Consider the following 17,193-nt stretch of genomic DNA (forward strand, 5'->3'; position numbering starts at 1 on the left):
TTCCCCCAAAGCTGCTGCATAGCCTCTTGAAAGCTGGTTGTGACCCAGCTTGAACATACGTGAGTCAGTAGACTGAAAAAAGCTGGCTGTCAGCCCTCCATGTCAAGTACAGTTTAGTACCGTTAGTCCCCATCCTCCAAATGTGAGTGGTCCCGTGGGCTACAGTGGTATTTTTTGTGTGTGGAGTAGGCTGGCTCCTGTAAAACCCTAATCATTTCATACAGACTACAAAGCTGTTCTTTCTATTTGGTTAATGAATCCAAGCATAAAAGCAACATGTGGCAAACTAACCATGAAAGAAAAGCCTCATTAATGTATTGTTCTAGAAGGACAATTATAAAGGTGTCATGAAGGGCAAACAGGAGGAATATATTCTCATTAATTGTTTAGGAAGATGCTTGCAAATTGCAGAACTTTCTTGAATTTCAGTGCAGCTGATTTGACCTCTGGAGATTCTTTATTTAATGTTTTCTTAGGATGTTCTTTTTTATTTTATTTTGGGTGGGGGGAGTCATCTGATCAGGAAATTGAGACAATATAATTTGGTGCTGGTGATAAGTTATGTTTTATAAACAAAGAACAGCAAACAATTCAGAGTATGGATGTTTACAGATTATTTGGTTGCTAAATGTTTACTTTTATCTGAATTTTGCAAGCACGTGAGAAACAACTCCAGGAACTAGCATGACTCAGTTTAAGTGGATCTGTTCAGTTTGGAGGGACTACCTACCCACAGTAAAAAACAGATACACAGTGATGGAGTCCTTAAAGTTAATTAGGGATTTGATCTTGAAAAGGGTTTAACATGCCCAAATCCTATTAACTTCTAAGGGAGTTGTGATTACTATGCCCCTTTTAAGATCATGACCCAATAATTTTAATTGCTATAACATGGCTTAATTTATTTCGTTGTTAAACTGTCATTTGTTCCTTAATGTCAATATTTCATGTCCATTCATGGGAAGGCTGCTGGAGAGGGTGACTCAATTAAACGTACAGAATATTTCCATCTTCCAGCCAAATTCAACCTTGGATAATTGCATGCTGCTTAGCTGCAGGCGCCAGTTGGTGCTGTGCATGAGGCTGCTTCACATGGGCATCCAGAGGATGTCTGCAAAACATTTTTTTTGATATAAAAGCACTCCATCAGTTTCGTTGCCTAATGGATGGGATGGATGAGTGTGGAATGTCGATGTAAGTAGCAGACTAAAAGATCTCTTTGTGTTGGTTTCAATGCTCGAAGAGTAGCCTATAACAGGATTTGCGAAACGTCTCTTTCCAAAATGCCAACGTCCTCGTTAAATGCCGTTTCTGTCACTTTCGCCTTTATCGGGTCCCGACCCCGCAGAGCGCTGCCCCAGGTGCGGGCGGGCTGCGCTGCCCCTGCCTGCCCCCCACCTGGCCGGGCCCCTGAGCGCCGCGCACCGCCGCCGCGCTCGGCCCCGGGGGCGCTGCCGCGGGGGTCGCGTCCTCGCCCGCAGCCTGCTGGGGGCAGGGCCGGGCCGGGCCGGGCCGGGGGAGGTGCGGCGCGCCGCGCTGCCCACGAAGGCCGGGGTTGGGGGCGCTGGGCCGGGCGGGCGGCGGCGGCGCTGCTGCTGCTGCTGCTGCTCCTCCCCGCGGCGCCGGGCGCGCTGCAGCGGCCGCCCCGCACTGCCGGCGCGGCTCCCGCGGCCGCCGCGCGCCCATCATGGCTGCGTGCGCCGGGCCCCGCGCCCCCCGTCCCCTCCTGCTGCTGCTGCTGCTGCTGGGCGGCTGCGGGGCCAGCCTGCCCCCGGAGCCGCCGCCGCCGCCGAGCCCCCAGCCCCTGCCCGAGTCGGCTCTGCAGAAGCCCACCGTGTTCCTGGCCATCATCGCCCGCAACGCGGCGCACGCGCTGCCCCACTTCCTCGGCTGCATCGAGAGGCTGCACTACCCCAAGAGCAGGATCGCCCTCTGGTAAGGGTGGCGGGTTTCGGCCGGGCCGCCCAGGGCTTGCGGCTCCCCCCGCCTCGGGGCGCAAGCGGAGCCGCGGCTGCCCGAGCCGCTCGCGTTCCCGTGCTGCTCGCGCCCGGGGGGCTCGCCGTCTCGGCGGGAGCGGGGGCTTGCAGGGAGCTGACAGCGTGGCCGCGCCCGGGAGGGGAGAGGGGATGTCTGCGCTCCTCCGGCCGCCCCCTCCTCCTCCCCGGCGGGAGCGGGGGCATCCCGCTCCCCTGCGGCGGCACAGGTAGCCGGGGCTCGGCGCCTGCCCGGGCCGGGCGCGGCAGCGGCGCGGAGGGAAAGGAGCAGCACAACCAGGGCGCAGCTCCCACCTCCGGAGCCGGCGAGCGGGAGTTTCTGCCAGGTTGCTGGAAAGCTGCGAAAAGTGGCGAAGCAGCTCGCCCCCCTGGCCGTGGGGCGAGGGCCCGGAGGCGGCCCCCCAACCCACATGGTCGGGGAAAGCGGCCCGGCGGCGCCCGGAGCAGCGAGACGGCTCCGCGGTGGGGAGCTGGGCTGCTGCGGCGCACGTTGCGGCACGGAGGCGAGTTCTGGAGCGGAGCTGCCCTGAAGCCTGGGAGTATTCGCCCTCCTGGCGTTTGTGCAAACGCACAGACGTGGAGTAGTTGTAGCTCAGTGAGGAGAACTGGGTTGGGAGAGTGGTGTTTTGCTTCCTGGCTTGTAAATACGAGGCTTTGTGGGGAGATTGTCAGGGTTTGCCAGGGTGGAAGAGTGGACGTGCCGAGTAGGTGCTGATGGGCATTGAAAAGGAGCATTGTTGCAGGGCTGTAGTCTGAAAGATGTATTCAGAAATCGCAGCATGTGGGCAGCTGTGGCAATCAAGTGTGTGTCGGGGTGGAGGAATTAGAGCAGTTTGGGAGTTGGTCGTTGTGCCCTTATCTATAAGGGGGGGGGGGGGGGAAATCTTTTCTTCTCAGCTCGACATAAATGTTTGGAGCAACAGGAACTGCCTGGAAGGATTCAAAAATAATGTGTGGGAGTGGTGTAAAATAAGAACTGGTGATGTGGGGCCTGATCCAAAATTCACTGAAGTCAGTGGGGAGTTTTCTGTTGACTTCAGAAGTCAATAAAATAAAGTTCTTTGGTTGAAGGGATTTGGGGACCACCTCCCCATCATATCACTGATACTAACGCATCGTTAAACAAACAGGGTTAGACATTTCTAGTGCTTCAGGGATGTGCTTGTCACTTGTCTCGAAGTACTCTACAGGTCTTAGTAGAAAACTAGTGGCTTGGTTTAATCAGTTTGTAGCTTTTTCATAATTTAGAGTGCAAAAAACAAATTATGATATTGGCATAAATGTGGTGTTCTGCACAAATGAACTGATTGTGGAATTACAACCTGAGGTATAGCAGTGAATCGGTGTCAAACACATTTGTGTGTGTAGGTACCTGGTCGTGCTTTCGTTTGCATCAGTAAGAATTTTGCTGTTTTAGCTAAAAAACAAGACTATAGAAAAGTCTTTGGGTTTTATCGGATGTGTATAAGAGTAGATATTATCAGACCCTAGACATTGACTGTGATTCAACAAAGTATGTTTACATGGTGTTTACAAAACTTATTGTAATGGGTGTTGTAAGTGCAGACCTGATCACAAAAGCAGAGCAGATCCTCAAATGAGTCCTGTAGAAGTATAAAATAAGCTTGTTTTGAAGTCCTGTTAGGCATTGATTGTTTCCCAATTTCTTTTGTGTGTTCCCTGCACTATCCATACTTTTACTTAAGTCTATACAACGCTGCAAATGCATTATTTGTTGCAACTGTTCATGAAATTACAGTGCAAAATAATTAAAAAATACACTGATATGATTATAAAAGTGAAGTGGTATTCTCAGAAGGATTGTGCACAGACACAAACCTTGGTTAAATGGTGAAAGTTTAACCATTTCCCATGGTTAAACTGGAAAATGCCTCTTGATTATTATTATTCTTTAAAGAAGAGGACTAAAAAGTCATGGCCACTGAAAATGAAGTTCCGTAGAGTCTGAGTTGCTACAGAAAGCGAGCAGTACCTATAGGGTGGCAGTGATTCCTTGCAGAGGTTTAGTCCTGTTACTTAAACACCCCAATAGCTTCAGCTTTTTCAGAGGTGGGGATGTTCAGGACACAATTTACTCACCAAGAGGCGGCTAACAGATAATATCTGTCAAGTCTTTTGGAAACAAATACAACAATAAAATCTATTTCTGGAAATAGATTGCATTTCACGTTCTTTGTGCCTGACAGTGTTCTTTCAAGAGAGAAGTCCCCGGACTTACCTGTTTTCCCTGTGTCATGCATTACTGGAATCATTGGTTTGAAAGGCAGTGAGGTGGCGTTGTCAGAATTGCGTTCTTTCGCCACCACCTGTGTTCTACTTCAGAACTTCTTGAGTTAAGCCAGTGTTTTAAGATGTCCAAATGTAGGTCTTGAGAATGAAAATTAAAAACATATATCATCTCTTAAACTTTTACATGCTCTTTGTATTGCTCAGGGCTTAAATTCAATGGTGGATTCCTCAAACAAATTTCTAGGGTGGAAGATGTGTGAGTGACAGCAAAGAAGGGTTAAGAGACGATGAATGAGTTTGAACAGACATTCATAATTTTCCATTATTATCCTATGTTACGTAATAGTGGTGCTCCATCTTTGTTATCCTAATACAGAGCAAATAACGTGCTCTGGACAGTCTTACACTCTCTTCTTTCCTTTGGCCTTAGTTCTGAGTTCTTTGCTTTCTGTGATTGTGAGCACCCTTGGAAAGACTTGCTGACTATGTGCATCCTAATGGATCAAGCGGACTGTTTGGTCTGAGGCCAACTGGCATGACATGACCTGTGTCCTCTCAGTTAAATGCTTCCTTCCTTCTCCCTCCAAAAACAGGAAGCTGCATCTAAGCTGCCTATTGGGAATGGTCCCTGGCCCATATTAACCCCGGTCTTTGTTGTCTGGGGGGGCACTAGTTGGCACAGGCCAGATCATTCCAGGATTGTATTAGTGACTTAATAGTGGGGATTTCTATGCAACAGTGCTCAGGCTTTTGTCCTGGCCCTGTTTAGTTTACTAGGGTAGACTTGGCCATAGGCAATCTGTCTGTGAGCCATTGATGCTGGCTACTGGCTTGTGGTGGCTCCTGCTTGACAACAGAAAATGAATACTTGTTGCAGAGTTGGTTTTGTTGACCAAATGCAAGCCCGTACTGCAGGTGTGGCATGCTGAGCCGGCATGCCTCCATCGCTGTCCCTCAGAGAAGGCCGTTGTGTCCCAGGGTTCCTGAGAAGAGTCCCATATCCTCTGGAGTTGGGAACAGCAAAGAGTCCACACCTTGGCAGCAGACCCCAACTTCCCACCTTACCTTTCTGACAAGCTGGTGCTTGTAGAGTTGTCAAAGAATAATGCTGAAGATGGCAGTTGCGCCTTCTTGTGAAGGAGGCGTGATGGGAGTAAGGGGCTGGAGCCCTCCCCTTCGATGCATGTAGAAAGACTAGACAACATCTGTGTTAAAAATACGTAGTGTTGTGAGAAACAGGCTAGTGCTCAGCAACAGCAGAGAAGCTTGAGAAAACGAGGGGATTGGATCCCTAATCCTGACTGGATCTATATGTTGAAGAACATTAATAGCCATTCTTTTTTAATGCTGTTTTACTTTTCTAGCTAGGGACTGTTCTTCTAATAGACTCCTTGTGTATTGGCATGTCTACTGGGGTGGGCTGAGCTTCTCAGGGCTGTGAATGCAGCCTAGCTCAGTTAGAAAATTTGGGTGTGTTAAGATGACTTTTTGCATTTTTTTTGCATTAGCGTCAGAAGAGAACTCCAGAAAAGGTGGAAAATTGGTTGTCTTTATCTTGGACAAAAATGACCCAGAAGTTATGTAGTCAGTGTGCCTCAACCCTGCTTTTGGGTGGTTTGGAGTTGTTTTTCTTGTTTTGAACAGTAACAATGCTGAGTTTTGGCTTTCCTCGCTAATTCCAGAACCTCTCTGGTAACATCAGCAAAGGCTGAGAAGTGTGTTGTAGCTCTCCCAAACGCTGAAGTTTTCCATTTAAAAGTAGCTTCCAAACTGTGTTAATTAGCTGCATAATAGACATTTGCTTAAACTTCAAATTAGAAAAAGTGGGCTTGATTCAAATCTCACAGGTTTTGCATCAGCAGCAGTTCAGTAGCATTAGTTGCCACTGAAGTCTGAGAGCAGATGCAGGGTTTTTTGTTTGTTTGTTTTTGGGTTTTTTGAGACCCACTCAGTTATAGATACAGAGCATTCGTTTGTCAAACAGGTTGATCTTGGCTGCAGTAAACACTTGCAAAGTAGAGGTGTGTATGTTCATCAGAATTAGAATGAGAATTGAGTCAGTGCTAGCTGGACCCTGCATTCATTCCTTTCCAAAGCGTTTTTACAGTTGTTTATCACACTGGCTCGCACTTTTCCTCTCCTTTTATTAGGTGATGGTATAGCCAGGAAAGCTGTCCATAATTTCATTTTTAAATATCTGTTCTTAGCTGTGAGGTGTGCTTTCTCATCTTTTACTAACCTGGGGAATTAAGTATCTGCATAAATGAGTTGGAGCTTTGGGGGTAATAATTAGGCTGTCTTGTGCTTGAAAATGTGTACCTGTTGTGTGTATTAGTGGAGGGGTATACTTTGGAAATGATGATGTGTGCCATGGGTGAGATTGCTAGAAAGTTGGAATAAATTCCATATGATAGCTTACTGTAATGCTGGCTCTAGTGAATGAATGGCTTAAACTTAAAAGAACAAGTTGTAGCTGAAAATATTAGCTGATGAGAGCAGTGTAATAATGATAACCTCCATCGTGATTTATTTTTAGCCTACAACTAGTTAATGATAGTATATCCGAGTATTTTCTTATTCTGCAACAGTTTACTTTCAAATGTGGAAAGTTTTACGTAGAAGACAATTTCCAGTAAGATGTAGAGAATATTTGAAGCCTCACTGGGTATTATTACTAACTGGGAAGTGTTGGCTTTCCAGTATGCTATGTTTTCTGTGCTGGTTTCTATTAGTGAAACGAGGCTGCTTTAATCTTCATGATCAGTATTGGTCACTTAGGAATGCTGAAGTTCCATTCTCCTGCTTTTGTGTGTGTCACTTCTGTCCACTGGTGTTTTGTATCTATTTAAAAATTGCTCACCTGCTATGGTTTGCATATCAAATATTAAAACTTTTTATTAAAAGTTTTAAACATTAAATTGACTTTTCACTTGCTTGTCTTTTAAAACTAACCTTGTTGGGTTTAGCTTCCCTTTCATATTTGTAGATGGATTTTCTTTTCTTTTTTGTCTACAACTATGTTATTAAAGCTATCTAAATAGGACTAACAGTGAGACAGGACCTGTACCACCTTGGAGTTGCAATTAAGGTGATGGTCCTGTTGTGCAAGGTGTTGCATAGAGTCTTTCTTCCAAAGAGCCTGCATTTAGATAATGCCAAAGGAAAAAATGGGTCTGAAATACTTCCATTTTCTAGCTGGGGAAGTTGGGGCAGAAAGGTTAATTAACCAACAATTTTCTTGAATTTATTAGGGTCAAAGATAGTAGTCATAACTGACATTTCTTGATTCTTCTTTCTTACTGACGTTACTCTTACACTTCGTGTGCTGTAAGCTATTTATATATGAAATGGAAAACCAGGGAAGACAAACTATATAAAAAAAAAAACAAAACAAACTTTATGCTAAAGAAATGACCCCATGCTCAAAGAGTGTCTTGCCCTACCTTTTATGTTAGGGTCTATTAGATATGAGTATGAATATTGGGACCTTTCAAGGGATGAATAATGAAGCTCCCCGGGGCAGGAGGTTATACTACCAAAAATGAGATGCTGAAATGTGCAACAATTCTATGAGACGCTTGCCAGTGAATATAATACGCTATGTCTTTTCAGTCTGAATCCGGCATGCTTTGTATCTTTGAAAACGCAGCCATTTATTTAGGCTGCTATCTTTTGGCAACTGTATTTTGAGACAGATAAATGGAAAACAGGGTAGATCTATCTTTGTGTGATTGTCTACTGAGTGCTTTGTAATGCGTGTGATGTGTTTGGAGGCTAGACACCAATAAAATACTGTGTTGTGACAATGAAACAGTGGGGGAGAGAGTTCCACATCAGAGGTTGCTGTTCGTTATAAGCCTTTGTATGCTTTCAAAGGTCAGAGAGAATTAAGGGTCATCTTGTTCATTCCTGCCCAAGGCAGGATCCCACACCTCCCTGAGATGTTTGTCTAGCTGACTCCGAAATTCCTTGGGGACAGGATTCCACACGTAGTCAAGGCTGAAAACTGTCAAGGTTGTGTAGTGTCATGTCTTCTGAAGCCTGGTCAAGTGTGGGGCAACAGGTAGGCAGATGTCAGCATCATGGAGAACCAGCTGAAACCAAAGTTGGCCGTGAAGTGCCAGGATTAACTGGTCCTTTAAAAATGGCAATTCCACTTGTACGTTCTTGATATGCAGGCTATTTCAGCTCCTTAACTTTTTGTGGCCCTGGAAGCAGGGCCAGTTAGATATGATCCAGATGAGGGCTGCACAATTCCTGCTGCTATTCTCCTGCCTACAAACACTCTTTCCCTTCTGTAATGCTCCTCCAACTGGGATGTCTCTACGCTAATGCATGGATCTCGCAGAGCAGTTAAGGTTGGAAGATGTCTCTGGAGAGAGGTTCTGGCCTGGCCTCCATGATCCCAAAGTACTTCTCTTACTCTCTGAGCCCGTTTTCCTTTTGTTCTTTTTGACTGCTCCTGCTAGTACTTACTAATTTCCTGGTCCGTTGCCTTGGATTTATGTCTTTCTACTGCCCACGCTTTCTGTGCGTCCTTGAGTCTCTCCCAACTTAACTTACTCTAAAGATCTGAAAGGTTGGTGTCATCATATGTGCTTATTGTTATCCTCAGGGAATTTTCTTCTTCCCATATTAGGTGTTCTCCAGGAAGATGGGAGCAAGGGGATTTAACTTATCCCATCACTTCATGATGGATGGTTCTAGTTGAGTAAGAGATTTATTAAATTTCAGTGAGCCAAGATTGCACATAAAAACTTCTTTTTGTAATATTTCTCCTGCAGACCCCAGATTAGTTTAAAAAAAAAAAAAAAAAAAAAAAAAGCGTGCCTCAGACAACATGCTTGTTTTCTTCCCAAATTTGTATCGGTGGATTTACAGAAGTTCTGCCATCCATATAAACCTTCTCAGTCCCTCCAAAGTTATGAAGTGGATGGTTTGACTCGGTGGGAGGCATACTGTTCCTGATGAGTCTCAGTGTTGGCTTGTGTCTGCTGAACCTCACCTCAGTCCCTGGAAAGGTTATGGAGAAAATCCTTCAAAGCCATTTCCAGCCACATGATGGACAGACTGTGAACAGGCAGTGTGGTTTTGCAAAGGGCAAATCCTGCCTCATTAATCTGGTAGCCTTCTAAGATGAGATGGCTGGCTCAGCAGGTGAGGGGAGAGTGCTGGATGTTTTATGCCTTTGCTTTCGCAAGGTCTTTGATGTGGTTTCGTATAGTATCTTATAGGCAAATTGGTGAGATGTGGACTATAAAGTGGGTGGGAAATTGGGGTGACCGCTGTGCTCAAGAGAGTAATCAGCAGTATATAGTCCGGTGATGTTGATACTGGGACCAATACCATTTGGTGTCTTTACTAACGGCTTAGATGATGGAAAGCAGCCTCAGCAAGCTCGAGGTGATACCAGATTGGGCGGAGTGGAAGTGTTTGATAGCAGGGGGTGTGTGTGTGTATGTCAGGACTGTAACTGCTGTTTCATCGCACCAACTGTTGACATTGGAGTAGAGCAATTAAATGATTATGTTGACTAGCGAAGCACAACCTTAAAGACAAGCCTGAGAAACTGAATTGCTGCTGAAGTCAGTGGGAGGTGAAAGTACTTTTTGAGTCTGTCTTTATTCTAGATAAAATTTTTAACACATATAAGCTCTAAGCTACCTAGCAAAAGAGAAAATTAAATAATATGGCTACAAAGTTAAAGAAATAAAGCAGGGAGGAAAATTAGTATATTAATTTTATAACTAAGCAGGGATTTGAACACAAATTAACATCAGGTCTGTGACCTCACTAAACTTGCTCTAACTTGCATTGACAGATCACTCTGCGTGAGTGACAAATATGGAGTGACTCTGATAATTCAAATACTAAAGTTCAAATACTATATACCAGTCTAGTTACTTGAATGGTTAGTGTGTAAATACATTAGGTTAAATTGATAGAGGACTGTCTGGATCAGCTAGCAGGAAGGAAAAGAATGGCTTTGTGCAAACACTCGAGCTGTTAATGCACAGCACGGGAGCTATTAGGTGTGACATTTTGCCTCCTCTATAGCCAAACAAAGCTGTATTTAATGTGTGTATGTATTTAATGCTGTTGCTGCATTCCCTGGAATTTCCTTAGAATTCTGTTTAAAACAAAAAACAACCAAAAGCAGCCGAGAGATAGACTTAATCCTTTGTACAGAAGACAGCAGATAGCTTCTTTGGCTTTGATTGATTCAGACAAGCTAGATCCCTTGAATGCAGAAGGAACACTTGCAATGTAGGTTGTTACTGAAAAGGTGAAGAAACTGAGGAATCAGGCTAAGATAGTTTCTGCTAAAGGGAGTTTCCTGGAAGTCTGTGTCCGCTGATGGTGAGTCTATCAGGATGATAAACCTTTTGGGGAAAGACAAACTTGCGTGTAGACTATTGTTCTGAAAGTCCTCTTCTCCTTCCCCTCGCCCTTCTTTCCTTCACTTTTGCTTGTTTTACTGTTAAATTAAGCGTGTGTTCTTTTCAGAAAGCTGCCTGATCACTAGTCCGTCTCTCGAAGAAGAGACCCCAGGTGTCTGAGCACAGGGCCTGCCTTAGGAGAGGGACACATGGAGAGAGGGAGCTTTGGCCTGAGGGACCAGAGAGGCCATAGCAGGGCAGCTAGCCCTGTTGCATGCCAGGATAGACCATATATTGAAGGGCACTTTTGATGTTTAAGTTAAAGTGTTACAATAACTGCAATTATTTATCCGAGCCCCCTGAGACTGAATGTCTTCACGTACTGGGTCAGGATTCTCTAAAAATAGATCACGGATGCACATGGTGCGCAGACCTTTGGGAGCTGTCCATCGCTAATGCACTCTGTCATTTTTGGTGCCGTGGGGCTCTCTGAAAGACCATATGGGCAACAGGGTAGAGAGAGGACCAAGTTGAGTGCGGGGTGCTGTGCCTGGCTGAACTTGGAATTTCCTTCCTGTGGGATGATGTCTGAGACCTAATGTTATTTCAACCTATTTATGTGCTTTTCATTTCCTTTATTTTAATGAAGTATAGCTTACACCAATGATGTTTTTATCCTCATCTTCAAAGCTGGATTACAGCTAAATGGGGCCCACATGCATCAAAGGTTTCAGGCTAAACAAAGGCAGGAATAAGAAACTTGTTAGTGTTCTCTCCAAGGTGGATTTTTGGCTATATTCTGCCAAGATGCCCAGCTCCTTCTAACAGGCACATGGCGCTACTAATAAGCATGTCGGTAAAGAGAAAGGATAGATTTTTTTTTTTTCTAATGAAAGTGCACAGGGATTTCCCTTACTCAGATAACAACTTCATTCAGTGCCCAAGTTCAGTTTTTAACAGTGAAATGATTGTTTTCTCTATGTGTGTGTGTATATATATGTATATTTAAGTTCCCAGGCTTCAAGTAATATCGTGTCCTTGGACCAGATACCTTGGACCTTTTATTACTGTAGAATTCATCCAGTTTTCTTCCTGGAAAGTTAACAGGGGGCCTAATATATGGCAATTTAAACTTTTGCCAGATAACTGTGAAACTAGTATATGTTTTCAAATGCAGTAGAGTTCAATCACCAAAACTTTCTGAGAAAAAGTTTGGTTGTCATATTTTTGTAATGTAATATATTGATGCTGTTCTGGACAGATGTGATTCTGCTAAATAAATGGCTTAATGTTGTACCAGATACTGAATAAGGACTTTCACTGTAGGGGGCTTAAATGATGTTCATGCAGTATTTCTTATGCTTCTTTGAGAGGCGTTTTGTTTAAAAAATGGTCACCTCTTCCAAATTGCCCTAAGGCATGCAGGGAAATGAGAGACATCCTTATTCGGGAATGAAGGCTGGTGTATCTTCTGCTTTAATTCTGACCAGTGGTTTATAAAGTCAATATGTCTTCCCCCCTCACTAATGTACAACTGTAACGTCAGGTAAAATGGCATGAAAAGTTAGAATGTTGTTTTGGGAAGGGAATATGTTTTTGCCAAAGTCTGTCCGTGTTTCTTTTCCAGGGACACTTCAAAAACTGGCACTGCTGAAGATGTCAGCTTCTGTGTTATCCCTGATGCCCATGTGGTTGTCATATATGGAAGTAAACATGCCTCTAACTCTTTCATTGTTACTACACACCGATAGAAATAACACACCTTTTCCTAAATGTAAATAATCTTGATCTGGACCAGAAAATGAATTAAATTTGAGGCTGTTGCACCTGGCTGTGGGGCTGATAAAAATCCAAATTCATGCTGAAGCAGAAAGTAGGGGGAACACATGTAAACTAAAATGCCACAGCAGGCCTCTCATAAGTCCTTCCACATTAGTTTTGAAATGGTCTGTCTTAAACAGGGCTTGATACTTTCCTTTTTTTCTTTCTTTTTTCAGGCTTCTTCTCATTCTAAAAGGCTTGTTTGCTTATTTTTGCTCTTCAGTCCCTCTGCAGAGGAAGGTTATGCGTGGCTGCAATCTGGTTTGAATCTTGCCCAGTGGCAAAAACTAAGCTGTATTAACTGTAAAGTGTTAGCTTGTGTTTTGAAGCTGATAGCAGGTGGTTATCTCTTCTGTTAGCAGATCAGAATCTTGTTTTTGCTGCTTGCTCAACAGCTGCTCTTAAAACAGATACTGCATTGTACTTTTGGGAGTGGAATTTTCTTAAGGCTGTAGTTATTTCCTTAGCACTTTGAATCATTCGTGTCCTTAGAAGCACTTAGCAAATTAGAGGAAAAGGCTGTGTTTTCTAGCACTTAGACTTTGAATGGCTAATTCTGACATGAAAGTTAAATGTTACTCTGCGGAATGCAAACACTTTGACTTTCTCCCCCTCCCCCATTGATTGGTTTGAATCCATGAGTTATTTCCCACTAGACTTCAGCCAAGTAAACTTTAACAAATTCCCATAGTCAGACTGATGAACGTGCTTTGTCATTAAATAATCAAAAGCCATCTTGCAGCAAGTCCCAGGAGGAGGACAGCTAGGAAGCATGAGCTTTAGACATCCAAGAGACTTTTCTTTTTTTCGCTATAGTTTATGCCTAGGAAGCAAAGAGGAACATTGAATATTAGCCTTTGCTGATAATGTTACTGACTCAGCAGCAAGGCTTTTATCTCTGCTTCAATCACATTTCCCTGCGTCCTCAGATAACTTGATATTATGTCATCTTTGCATCAAAAAAAGTAGGATTAAAAAGTCATTGGAGAGGAGCCACTGTGATTCCTAACTGCTGCAGAGAGGAGCACAAGTGCAGAGCATTGGCCGCAGCTGCTCTGACTCAGGCTGTCATGGCTAGTTGAACATTTTCCCTGATGAGTACTGAGTGTGGTCCCTGGCTTCTTTATCTTGGAGCTTGCCAACAGGGAAGTGACTTTTTGGGGTTGTTATGCCTCCCAGCTGCAGCTCTGGGTGAGAAGATAGATAAATGCTGCAACAGTAACATCCACAGCCGTTAGAAGGGGAAAGCTAAAGGCACAGTCTGGCATACGGATTTTGTAATCTCGCAGGGTCCTTGTCTTCAAGGACCTTCCTGTCCTAGGTCTGAATCTCCAGGATCTGGAGACTGAGCTTCAGATTTGCTACTCAGGGGGGTTTCAGTGTTGGGGTACATATTAGTGCTATTAACTCCCTTTGACCATTTTTGAGAGATGTGGTTTTTTGCTTTTGGAAATTCCCCTTAAAGGAATAACATCAGTTCTTCTAGACTAACCAGAACTGGTAATTGACACTAGAATCTGTAATGACAATGACCAAAAAAAAAAAAAATCTGAAGATAAGTGAAAAGCATAGCAATTACATATGCAAGTCACTATACTAGGATAGCAAGAATGCTAACAAAAGGAGCATACTAAAGGATGAGAAATAAATGTGGGAAGTGTATGGCTAGGGCTAAAGCTTATGTTTGTGTTTCAGAAGGCAACAGAACCAATGTCATTTCTCATTTCTGGGACCTGAGGGGTTAAGAAGAGTGCTGGTGTCTTCAGGAGCTGATGGCCTGTGCTGTGTTTTTCCTTAGTTGTCTAGAATTAAGGCTAGACTTAGTGACTGGGAAAAGGAGGATTGATGTGCCTTTTTTATTACTGGATACACCAATACTTTGTTTTAGGATTGCTGTAGCAAGAGTATAGTATTACCTCAGAGGTGGCCTCAGCTGTGGGGAGGTGTGCTGCTTTGGAGGTGCTGAGTAGCCAGGTGAGAGAGCTGTGGGAGGAGATGAGCAGACTGCCCCGTTGGGGGGGATGAATGGGAAGGAAACAGGGTCTTCACAGAGACCCTTCAGGGCAAAGAACCCAAGCGCCGTGTTGCAAGGAAGGAGGAACGTAGACTAGCAAAAAGGGGGAGGCTGGAAACTTGGCACTGCTGGCAACACAGCAAAGGCTCCTTTGTCTGTGGTTCTGCCATTACAGAACAGGCATAGGACTCTGCAACCAGGTGAGGAAGAGGTTGTCCCGTCAGAGGCACTGTCAGAGCCAGCTGAGTCTCAGGCAAGTGTTTGCACGAAGGAAAAAAAGGTGGGTGATAGCAGTCAGAGGCTGTCTGCTATGGGGAATGCCAGTATCCATCTGCCAGCCTGCCTTAGGTTTTTGGAGGTTTGCTGCTTGGATTTGGGATGTTGCAGAGAGATTGCCAAAGCTGCTTCGGTTTTCTGGCTATGCTGCTTATCCATGTGGTCATCAGTGAATCTGCCAGGAGTGACCCTGAGCATAACAGGAGTAAGTACTGCACTCTGGGGCTCAAGTGGTATTTTCCTCAATAAGGAAAGAGGCAATGAGGGGGAGAGGCTCTTTATTATTATTATTATTTTATTTTTTTTATTACCCCAGGCCCCTCACCCCAACCTATGATTCTATGATGTTGACTAAAATCAAGGTTAGATTACTAGTCAGGTTTAACGTTTGAGGATTTAAGTAACCCACTTTATTTCCAGATTCTGTGGGATTATGAAGAGGGTTGGTGCAGGAAAGAACCATTATTTTTGGCTTTAGTATTGGGTTCAGTCTTCTCAGTACCGTTAGGATCTGGGGCAAGATGGCTTGAAGAGTCATGCTTGTTATGATTCTGGATCAACCACAGTGATCAGAAGATATTAGAACTGGGATTGCAGTTAGTGTTTGGAAGAAAGATTTGACAAGCCTTACTTACTACAGGTTTTTAAGTAGCTTGAGGTTAGATGAGAAATGCTCTTGTTGATAAGAACTAATGTATTTGTCTTAATGTAATACCGGTTTCCTGGACACAGTTATGATCAGAGTTAAGGTCTGGGCTGGGGGCAAGGTGTAAAGTGTCTGCATTATTGTTGTGTTTGGTACTAGCTATAAGAATTGGAAAGGTGTTGGTGTTCACAGAGACCAGTGCCTTATGTTCAGTTTTCTGTGCTGATTTGTCCCCAGCTATGATTAAGATCTATCCCTAGGGATAGGTTAGGTTTAAGGTTTAGGAAAAAAGCATTGGAAAGCCAAACATAATCAGAGTCTATTTGCCTTGCTGGGGGGCTAACAGTTTAGGGCCATTAACTATGGTAAGGTTAGGGTTTATGTTTGGAGGAAATTTCATTTTGGATCAACGTATTTTGTTTGCTTTTATTGTGGAAGTCATCTTGTGGGAATTCACTGAATTTAGGGTTGGCTTCAGGGGTTAGAAAAAGAAGACTTGAAAAGCGACAAAAAGTAGAAGGGGTGAAATTCAGATTTTCTGTAGAAATTTCTGTTGCTAGAGGCTGGGGCCTTGAGTCCTGGGTTACTGTAAAAAGTGCTCCTGCAGGTATAATTGGAAATGTGGCTAGGGTTTGGAAATCTAACACCCCAGCTGCTGTGTTTATTGCTGAATTATGCAGTGTCCACAGGTTTAGGAAGGAGACTGTGACTGTTTGTGGGCGATACCTTATGTTCTGTTTTACTTTAGGGATTGATCTCCTGGGTATAAGCAGGATTATGGATGGGTCTGGGGATTAAGTTTATGACTGGAGAATGTAGTGTTTCAAGGCTGTTGAATTCAATAAGGCCTGCAAGCTTGCAGAGAAGTCTACGGTCAATAGGAGGGCAACCCCTTATATTCTGCTTTATGGTACAGTTTATCCATTACTTGTAATCATGACTAGGAAATCCAGAGGTTCAGGAGCTTGGGTCACTGCTGGTTTCTGCAGCTCCTGCAAAGTTCAGAGGTCTGTGGTCAAGGGGAGACCAAGGCCTTATGCTTCCTTTTACAGTTTGGAGAGGTCTTCCAGTATGTAGAGCTAGGATTTGTTCAGAGCTTGTAGTAAAAGTATTTAAGAGCCCAGGCTTGCTGCTGGGTTCTACAAGCAATAGTTTGCTTTCTACTTTTTTAGCTCTGTATTTGTCAATGCTATATGTTCTTTTTTGTGTTTTGAAAGGGTCTACTAGTTGTAATTGAGGTTAGCACTGAGGTTAGTGTTTGAGACAATTACAGATCCCGCAAAACCCAGCAATAAGGGATAGGAAGAGGGTCGGTGTCAGTGGGTAGCAGTATGTCCTGGTCTGACATAGACAGGGAACCTCTGTGTACCACAGTTGAAATAGCCTGGGGGTTAGCATGCAGGTTTTGGAATCTAAACATTCATGAGCCTGTTTTACTGATGGATTGTGCAGGCTCAAAAGTCAGGAGGACATAGAACAGCAGGAGCCAATGTCTGATGATCTCTTTTATTGTGCAGAATAATCCCTTGCTTGGTTAATGTTAGAGCTGAGTTTATTTCTTGGGAATGGAAGAGTTTGAGAGCTCTGTTTACTTCTGGCCTGCGCAGAACCTACAGATGTAGAGAGGGAGCTTATGCTGATGGAGCATGTGCGCTGTGTTCATATGTTATAGATTGATCCCCCTGGATTCAACTAGGGTTTATTTTTGAGTTTGTCATTAGTGTTAAGACTTGGATCTGAATTTACTCCTGGATTCTGTGTGGCCAGCAGAATTAAGAGGAGCGCTGGTGTCACCTGGGTGCATTCCCTCTT

The 17,193-nt window shown here is 44.1% G+C and overlaps 1 protein-coding gene across 1 annotated transcript in view; it reads left to right on the forward strand.

Annotated features, from left to right (window-relative positions):
- The first annotated feature begins 1,612 nt into the window (after nucleotides 1-1,612).
- The window catches only part of COLGALT2 (collagen beta(1-O)galactosyltransferase 2), a 57,782-nt gene continuing 42,201 nt past the window's right edge, over nucleotides 1,613-17,193 (forward strand). Inside the window, exon 1 of the mRNA XM_026101096.2 lies at nucleotides 1,613-1,935. Within this exon, the coding sequence (XP_025956881.2) occupies nucleotides 1,688-1,935 (248 nt within the window). The 5' untranslated portion in view covers nucleotides 1,613-1,687. The remainder of the gene's footprint in view (nucleotides 1,936-17,193) is intronic.

The sequence above is a fragment of the Dromaius novaehollandiae genome, chromosome 8, assembly GCF_036370855.1.
Source record: "Dromaius novaehollandiae isolate bDroNov1 chromosome 8, bDroNov1.hap1, whole genome shotgun sequence".
In the NCBI taxonomy this organism is placed as follows: domain Eukaryota; kingdom Metazoa; phylum Chordata; class Aves; order Casuariiformes; family Dromaiidae; genus Dromaius; species Dromaius novaehollandiae.